Below are 10,000 nucleotides of genomic sequence, written 5' to 3' on the forward strand. Positions count from 1 at the left end.
CTCTCCTCTCTATCTCTCTCTCTCCTCTTCTCCTATTCTCCTTTCTCTCCTCGCCTCCTCCTCTCTTCTTCTCTCTCTCTTCTCTCTTTTCTTCTTCTTCTCTTTCTCTCTCACTCCTCTTTCTCTCCTTCTCTCTCTCTCTTTCTCTCTCTCTCTCTCTCCTCTTCTTTCTCTCTCTCTCTCTCTCTTATCTCTCCTCTCCTCTCTCTCTCTCTCTCTTCCTCTTCTCTCTCTCTCTCTCTCTCTCTCTCTGTCTCTCTCTCTCTCTTCCTCTTTCTCTTTCTCTCTCTCTCTCTTCTCTATCTCTCTCTCTCTATCTCTCTCTCTCTCTCTTCTCTCTCTTTGTCTCTGTCTCTCTCTCTCTCTCTCTCTCTCTCTATCTCTCTTTCTCTCTATCTCTCTCTCTGTCTCTCTCTCTCTCTCTCTCTCTCTGTCTCCACTCCTCTCTCTCTCACACACATCTCACAGACGAGAAGGACACAGATTAGCATCAAGGAAATATCAATGTGGATGTGTTCATGTCTGCCTGCACGTGTATGTTCCACTTACTGTATGTACTTGCATTCTGTGTTCATACAGTAGGACTGCACCATTGTCAGCTGTCCTACTGAAGACCTGGGTTGTTCCCCGTGTGAATAGAGAGAGAGAGAGTGTGTGTGTGTGGGGGGGGGGAGTCCTATACACTATCCTGACATCCAAGGTTGACATATTTCTTCTTTTTTGAATGATTTCTCTTCATTTTAGACGTTGACAGTGGATGTGTGATGTTGAGAGTAGGATGGAAAATTCCGTCAATCATTGCCAGGACATAAACAGAAACAGCTATTGGACCCTAGTTGTGGGAATCAGATCAGCTGATGCATTCGACTCCACCAATGATCTTCCCAACGGCACAGATATCAGCCTTCTAGATGACAACATCCCAGTAAAGAGATCTTGAGGTTGTCAGTGTGGCTGGCATTGAACCAAGTTTCCTTTCTCCTTTGTGAGTTTAACCTTTATTTAACTAGGCAAGTCAGTTAAGAACAAATTCTTATTTACAATGACGGTCTAGGAACAGTGGGTTGACTGCCTTGTTTAGGGGAGTTTGTCAGCTCGGGGATTCTATCCTGCAACCTTTCTGTTACTAGTCCAGCTCTCTAACCACTAGGCTACCTGCTGCCCCAGGGCTACACTAGCAACGGCTACAAATTAGGCACTGCAGGGCTACAAATGAAATGACATTGGTCGTATAAACATATTTAGTAGATGTTATTGTGGGTGTAGCGAAATGCTTGTGCTCCAACATTGCAGTACACTGGCTAGCGCTATGCTTTGCTATCGTTATCGCTAGCCTCAACCAGACCCACACTCTGGAACCCAAACAAAGAGACACCATTAAAAATACATGGAGGGGTTTTTATCAGCATGGCAACAATCAGGCGCCCATCAATTAGAATGAATGCTACAATCATGGAGGACAGAGGATGTCTATTGTGTGGTGGCTGAATAGGAAGAAAGGGTAAACATCTTTCTCAGTCGTGTGTTTTAATATCATGTGTTCAGTCGTGTGTTTTAATATCATGTGTTCAGTCGTGTGTTTTAATATCATGTGTTCAGTCGTGTGTTTTAATATCATGTGTTCAGTCGTGTATTTTAATATCATGTGTTCAGTCGTGGTGGTTTATTATCATGTGTTCAGTCGTGTGTTTTAATATCATGTGTTCAGTCGTGTGTTTTAATATCATGTGTTCAGTCGTGTGTTTTAATATCATGTGTTCAGTCGTGTGTTTTAATATCATGTGTTCAGTCGTGTGTTTTATTATCATGTGTTCAGTCGTGTGTTTTAATATCATGTGTTCAGTCGTGTGTTTTAATATCATGTGTTCAGTCGTGTGTTTTAATATCATGTGTTCAGTCGTGTGTTTTATTATCATGTGTTCAGTCGTGTGTTTTAATATCATGTGTTCAGTCGTGTGTTTTATTATCATGTGTTCAGTCGTGTGTTTTTAATATCATGTGTTCAGTCGTGTTTTTATATCATGTGTTCAGTCAGTGTGTTTAATAACATGTGTTCATTCGTAGTGTTTTTAATATCATGGTTCAGATCGTTGTGTTTTATTACATGTTCAGTCGTGTGTTTTATTATCATGTGTTCAGTCGTGTGTTTTATTATCATGTGTTCAGTCGTGTGTTTTATTATCATGTGTTCAGTCGTGTGTTTTAATATCATGTGTTCAGTCGTGTGTTTTAATATCATGTGTTCAGTCGTGTGTTTTAATATCATGTGTTCAGTCGTGTGTTTTATTATCATGTGTTCAGTCGTGTGTTTTATTATCATGTGTTCAGTCGTGTGTTTTAATATCATGTGTTCAGTCGTGTGTTTTAATATCATGTGTTCAGTCGTGTGTTTTAATATCATGTGTTCAGTCGTGTGTTTTAATATCATGTGTTCAGTCGTGTGTTTATTATCATGTGTTCAGTCGTGTGTTTTATTATCATGTGTTCAGTCGTGTGTTTTAATATCATGTGTTCAGTCGTGTGTTTTAATATCATGTGTTCAGTCGTGTGTTTTATTATCATGTGTTCAGTCGTGTGTTTTATTATCATGTGTTCAGTCGTGTGTTTTATTATCATGTGTTCAGTCGTGTGTTTTAATATCATGTGTTCAGTCGTGTGTTTTAATATCATGTGTTCAGTCGTGTGTTTAATATCATGTGTTCAGTCGTGTGTTTTAATATCATGTGTTCAGTCGTGTGTTTTAATATCATGTGTTCAGTCGTGTGTTTTAATATCATGTGTTCAGTCGTGTGTTTTAATATCATGTGTTCAGTCGTGTGTTTTAATATCATGTGTTCAGTCGTGTGTTTTAATATCATGTGTTCAGTCGTGTGTTTTAATATCATGTGTTCAGTCGTGTGTTTTCATGTGTTGTTTTCACGAGGTTTATCCATCTGAGAGAGCTGGTCTCTGTGTGAACACGAGGTTTATCCATCAGAGAGCTGGTCTCTGTGTGAACATCAGGTTTATCCATCAGAGAGCTGGTCTCTGTGTGAACACGAGGTTTATCCATCAGAGAGCTGGTCTCTGTGTGAACACGAGGTTTATCCATCAGAGAGCTGGTCTCTGTGTGAACACGAGGTTTATCCATCTGAGAGAGCTGGTCTCTGTGTGAACACGAGGTTTATCCATCAGAGAGCTGGTCTCTGTGTGAACACGAGGTTTATCCATCTGAGAGCTGGTCTCTGTGTGAACACGAGGTTTATCCATCTGAGAGCTGGTCTCTGTGTGAACACGAGGTTTATCCATCAGAGAGATGGTCTCTGTGTGAACACGAGGTTTATCCATCAGAGAGCTGGTCTCTGTGTGAACACAAGGTTTATCCATCTGAGAGAGCTGGTCTCTGTGTGAACACGAGGTTTATCCATCAGAGAGATGGTCTCTGTGTGAACATGAGGTTTATCCATCAGAGAGATGGTCTCTGTGTGAACACGAGGTTTATCCATCAGAGAGCTGGTCTCTGTGTGAACATGAGGTTTATCCATCTGAGAGAGCTGGTCTCTGTGTGAACACGAGGTTTATCCATCAGAGAGCTGGTCTCTGTGTGAACACGAGGTTTATCCATCTGAGAGCTGGTCTCTGTGTGAACACGAGGTTTATCCATCTGAGAGCTGGTCTCTGTGTGAACACGAGGTTTATCCATCTGAGAGCTGGTCTCTGTGTGAACACGAGGTTTATCCATCAGAGAGCTGGTCTCTGTGTGAACACGAGGTTTATCCATCAGAGAGCTGGTCTCTGTGTGAACACGAGGTTTATCCATCAGAGAGATGGTCTCTGTGTGAACACGAGGTTTATCCATCTGAGAGAGCTGGTCTCTGTGTGAACACGAGGTTTATCCATCAGAGAGCTGGTCTCTGTGTGAACACGAGGTTTATCCATCTGAGAGCTGGTCTCTGTGTGAACACGAGGTTTATCCATCTGAGAGCTGGTCTCTGTGTGAACACGAGGTTTATCCATCAGAGAGATGGTCTCTGTGTGAACACGAGGTTTATCCATCAGAGAGCTGGTCTCTGTGTGAACACGAGGTTTATCCATCTGAGAGAGCTGGTCTCTGTGTGAACACGAGGTTTATCCATCAGAGAGCTGGTCTCTGTGTGAACATGAGGTTTATCCATCAGAGAGATGGTCTCTGTGTGAACACGAGGTTTATCCATCAGAGAGCTGGTCTCTGTGTGAACACGAGGTTTATCCATCTGAGAGAGCTGGTCTCTGTGTGAACATCAGGTTTGTCCATCAGAGAGCTGGTCTCTGTGTGAACACGAGGTTTATCCATCTGAGAGAGCTGGTCTCTGTGTGAACACGAGGTTTATCCATCAGAGAGCTGGTCTCTGTGTGAACACGAGGTTTATCCATCAGAGAGCTGGTCTCTGTGTGAACACGAGGTTTATCCATCTGAGAGAGCTGGTCTCTGTGTGAACACGAGGTTTATCCATCTGAGAGAGCTGGTCTCTGTGTGAACACGAGGTTTATCCATCAGAGAGCTGGTCTCTGTGTGAACACGAGGTTTATCCATCTGAGAGCTGGTCTCTGTGTGAACACGAGGTTTATCCATCTGAGAGCTGGTCTCTGTGTGAACATGAGGTTTATCCATCAGAGAGCTGGTCTCTGTGTGAACACGAGGTTTATCCATCTGAGAGAGCTGGTCTCTGTGTGAACACGAGGTTTATCCATCAGAGAGCTGGTCTCTGTGTGAACATGAGGTTTATCCATCAGAGAGATGGTCTCTGTGTGAACACGAGGTTTATCCATCAGAGAGCTGGTCTCTGTGTGAACACGAGGTTTATCCATCTGAGAGAGCTGGTCTCTGTGTGAACACGAGGTTTATCCATCAGAGAGCTGGTCTCTGTGTCAACATGAGGTTTATCCATCAGAGAGCTGGTCTCTGTGTAAACACGAGGTTTATCCATCAGAGAGATGGTCTCTGTGTGAACACGAGGTTTATCCATCAGAGAGCTGGTCTCTGTGTGAACACGAGGTTTATCCATCTGAGAGAGCTGGTCTCTGTGTGAACACGAGGTTTATCCATCAGAGAGCTGGTCTCTGTGTGAACACGAGGTTTATCCATCTGAGAGAGCTGGTCTCTGTGTGAATACGAGGTTTATCCATCAGAGAGCTGGTCTCTGTGTGAACAGCTTGGGCATTTCCACGGTAACGTATTTACACTGAGACTGCCAAACAAAACCATTGATTTCAAAGTTTAACCAACCAACTATATGCACAATGACTACTTGTATCTGCACCGTTCTTCCTGTAAATCTATTATGGTAAATTGTTCTATGTAATTTGTTAAAAGTAGTCCTTTTGAATAGAGTTGTATGGTTTGTTTTACTTTTAAATAAAACATTTTAATTAGTATACATTGGAAAGTGAAACATCGGAGGGTAAATTCATTTACGTAGAATTGACCGCATGTTAGATATGAATGATTACTTCTAGAGTTACTTTCTCCTTATATTACCCCTTTTGTTTTCACATTACAACTCAGCACATTGTGATGGGATGTTGCTGGGGATACGGTGTGGTGTGTGCCTGCGTGTAATAGCATCCACTACAATACAACCAATGACTTTGCATTATCTAAGGCTGTCACAGTAGTCTTCTCCTCAACACTACATGCAATCACCCTTCAAGGCTTACAGGTTTACAGATGTTTAGTGTTCCCATTCCCTTTTCAATCTCTTATGTATACAACTGTACTTCCAGCTGCTATTCACTATCCACTGTTCATTATTCAGGATGCAACGTTAGGCCTCGTACTGACATGAGGGGCTACGTTCATTATTCAGGATGTAACGTTAGGCCTCGTACTGACATGATGGGCTACGTTCATTATTCAGGATGTAACGTTAGGCCTCGTACTGACATGATGGGCTACGTTCATTATTCAGGATTTAACGTTAGGCCTCGTACCGACATGAGGGGCTACGTTCATTATTCAGGATGTAACGTTAGGCCTCGTACCGACATGAGGGGCTGCGTTCATTATTCAGGATGTAACGTTAGGCCTCGTACCGACATGAGGGGCTACGTTCATTATTCAGGATGTAACGTTAGGCCTCGTACCGACATGAGGGGCTACGTTCATTATTCAGGATGTAACGTTAGGCCTCGTACCGACATGAGGGGCTACGTTCATGATTCAGGATGTAACGTTAGGCCTCGTACCGACATGAGGGGCTGCGTTCATTATTCAGGATGTAACGTTAGGCCTCGTACCGACATGAGGGGCTGCGTTCATTATTCAGGATGTAACGTTAGGCCTCGTACCGACATGAGGGGCTGCGTTCATTATTCAGGATGTAACGTTAGGCCTCGTACCGACATGAGGGGCTACGTTCATTATTCAGGATGTAACGTTAGGCCTCGTACTGACATGAGGGGCTGCGTTCATTATTCAGGATGTAACGTTAGGCCTCGTACCGACATGAGGGGCTACGTTCATTATTCAGGATGTAACGTTAGGCCTCGTACTGACATGAGGGGCTGCGTTCATTATTCAGGATGTAACGTTAGGCCTCGTACTGACATGATGGGCTATGTTCATTATTCAGGATGTAACGTTAGGCCTCGTACCGACATGAGGGGCTACGTTCATTATTCAGGATGTAACGTTAGGCCTCGTACTGACATGAGGGGCTACGTTCATTATTCAGGATGTAACGTTAGGCCTCGTACCGACATGAGGGGCTACGTTCATTATTCAGGATGTAACGTTAGGCCTCGTACCGACATGAGGGGCTACGTTCATTATTCAGGATGTAACGTTAGGCCTCGTACCGACATGAGGGGCTACGTTCATTATTCAGGATGTAACGTTAGGCCTCGTACTGACATGAGGGGCTACGTTCATTATTCAGGATCCAACGTTAGGCCTCGTACTGACATGATGGGCTACGTTCATTATTCAGGATGTTACGTTAGGCCTCGTACTGACATGAAGGGCTACGTTCATTATTCAGGATCCAACGTTAGACCTGACATTACATTTTTGAAGCACCTTTGTCAGCGATTACATCCTCGAGTCTTCTTGGGTTTGACGCTACAAGCTTGGCGCACCTGTATTTGGGGAGTTTCTCCCATTCTTCTCTGTAGATCTTCTCAATCTCTGTCAGGTTGGATGGGGAGCGTCGCTGCACAGCTATTTTCAGGTCTCTCCAGAGATGTTCGATCGGGTTCAAGTCCGATCTCTGGCTGGGCCACTCAAGGACATTCAGAGACTTGTCCTGAAGCCACTCCTGCATTGTCTTGGCTGTGTGCTTTGGGTCGCTGTCCTGTTGGAAGGTGAACCTTCGCACCAGTCTGAGGTCTTGAGGAATCTGGAGCAGGTTTTCATCAAGGATCTCATCAAGGATCATCAAACATCCCCACAGAATGATGCTGCCACCACCATGCATCACCGTAGAGATGGTGTCAGGTTTCCTCCAGACGTGACACCTGGCATTCAGGCCAAATAGTTCAATATTGGTTTCATCAGACCAGAGAATCTTGTTTCTCATGGTCTGAGAGTCCTTTAGGTGCTTTTTGCCAAACTCCAAGCGTTTTATCATGTGCCTTTTACTGAGGAGTGGCTTCCGTCTGGCCACTCTACCATAAAGGCCTGATTGGTGGAGTGCTGCAGAGATGGTTGTCCTTCTGGAAGGTGCTCCCATCTCCACAGAGTAACTCCAGAGCTCTGTCAGAGTGACCATCGGGTTCTTGGTCACCTCCCTGACCAAAGCCCTTCTACCCCGATTGCTAAGTTTGGCCGGGCGGCCAACTCTAGGAAGAGTATTGGTGGTTCCAAACTTCTTCCATTTAAGAATGATGGAGGCCACTGTGTTCTTGGGGATCTTAAATGCTGCAGAAATGTTTTGGTACCCTTCCCCAGATCTGTGCATCGACACAATCCAGCTCTACGGACAATTCCTTCGACCTCATGGTTTAGTTTTAGCTCTGACATGCACTGTCAACTGTAGGACCTTATATAGACAGGTGTGCGCCTTTCCACAGGGAGACCCCAATCAAGTTGTAGAAACATCAATGGAACCAGGATGCACCTGAGCTCAATTTCAAGTCTCATAGCAAAGGGTCTGAATACTTATGTAAATAAGGTGTTTGTTTTTTATATTTTATACATTTGCAAAAATTTCTAAAAACCTGTTTTCACTTTGTCATTATCGGGTACTCTGTGTAGATTGCTGAGGATGTTTTAAATGTATTTATTCAATGTTAGAATAAGGCTGAAGCGGTCTGAATACTTTCTGAAGGCAGTGTGCATGTTTACGTTCTAAAACTGATGCATCTCTCTTTCTCTCTCCCCTCTCTGTAGGTTGTGCTAGTTTTCGCTCTCAGCATTGGAGCACTTGGAATATACTTTATAGATTCTTCTGAGTAAGTATCCCCTTTTAATGTGCTGGTATGTGCTTTTGTATTGATCTGCTATTGAACACTACGTTGTGATTTCATATCAGATCTGATATTTCTCCACCACAAGTGAACTCATACATGGAAGGCTACAGTTCCTCACATTGGTGAAATATAATTCTTACTGAGTTACGTAGCTGTATGGAATGAGTTCTTAATCTATGAGTTGCTATTGAACGTGAATGAGATATGATATTAATGGATACTTCAGACACACGGTGTGGTCCTCATCGTCCAGTATAATGTCATAGTGCAGCCTTGTGCCGGGTTTGAGGGATTTCTGTGTGTTATCTGAAAGACTAGAAAGACTCCTCTCCTCCTTTATGGTTTTGTCAATAGAAGTCGGTCAGCCTTGCGCCAAACTTTGTTTCCATGGTAACCTAGATAGAACAGGATATCAGTAGATCTGCCTGGTCCTCAGAGACACCCCCACTTGTAGACACACACACACCATCTGTAGACCCACACACACCATCTGTAAACCCACACACACACACACACATACCTACACCCCCCCCCCACCTGTAGACACACACGCGGGCACACACACACACACACACACACACACACACACACACACACACACACACCATCTGTAAACCCACACACACATACCAACACCCCCCACCTGTAGACACACACGCATACACACACACACACACACACACACACACAGTAAACTAAGCATCCCATAGTTCAAATCACCCACCCAGGCCATTCTCAGGCTTTCACCCATCCTAGCCCTGACCAGCAGAGTTAATAATACTATGATAATGTAGACAATGCTTCAGGTAATGCCTGTGAAAATATAATTTTCTGACAGATCCTATTAAAATCACTTCATGATTTATGTGTGCAGCAGGTAGCCTAGCGGTTAAGAGCATTGGGCCAGTAACCGAAGGTTGCTGGTTCGAAACCCCGAGCCGACTAGGTGAAAAATCTGTCGATGTGCCCTTCAGCAAGGCACTTAACCCTATTTGATCCTATAAGTTGCTCTGGATAAGTATCTGCTAAATGACTAGGGAAATATCTAGGGAAATGCTGACAGTGATACATGCCTTTCCTTTATTGTAGACTACGTGCATCTGTTTATGGACGTGTGTTTTTTATGATTCTGTTCCTAGACTCACTGCTATACTCCCTCGGCTTGTTTCCTCTGTATCCTCCCTCGGCTTGTTTCCTCTGCTATCCTCCCTCGGCTTGTTTCCTCTGTATCCTCCCTCGGCTTGTTTCCTCTGCTATCCTCCCTCGGCTTGTTTCCTCTGCTATCCTCCCTCGGCTTGTTTCCTCTGCTATCCTCCCTCGGCTTGTTTCCTCTACTATCCTCCCTCGGCTTGTTTCCTCTGCTATCCTCCCTCGGCTTGTTTCCTCTGCTATCCTCCCTCGGCTTGTTTCCTCTGCTATCCTCCCTCGGCTTGTTTCCTCTGCTATCCTCCCTCGGCTTGTTTCCTCTACTATCCTCCCTCGGCTTGTTTCCTCTGCTATCCTCCCTCGGCTTGTTTCCTCTGCTATCCTCCCTCGGCTTGTTTCCTCTACTATCCTCCCTCGGCTTGTTTCC

General features: G+C 44.3%; 1 protein-coding gene across 27 annotated transcripts in view; it reads left to right on the plus strand.

Moving 5' to 3' along the window:
- The window catches only part of LOC115193575 (calcium-activated potassium channel subunit alpha-1), a 381,356-nt gene that overhangs the window by 203,071 nt on the left and 168,285 nt on the right, over positions 1–10,000 (plus strand). For all 27 annotated transcript variants that reach the window (XM_029752332.1, XM_029752334.1, XM_029752331.1 and 24 more), the window contains exon 3: positions 8,348–8,409. In XM_029752332.1, coding sequence (XP_029608192.1) covers positions 8,348–8,409 — 62 coding nt within the window. The remainder of the gene's footprint in view (positions 1–8,347; positions 8,410–10,000) is intronic.

This window comes from Salmo trutta, chromosome 5, assembly GCF_901001165.1.
Source record: "Salmo trutta chromosome 5, fSalTru1.1, whole genome shotgun sequence".
Taxonomy (NCBI): Eukaryota; Metazoa; Chordata; class Actinopteri; order Salmoniformes; family Salmonidae; genus Salmo; species Salmo trutta.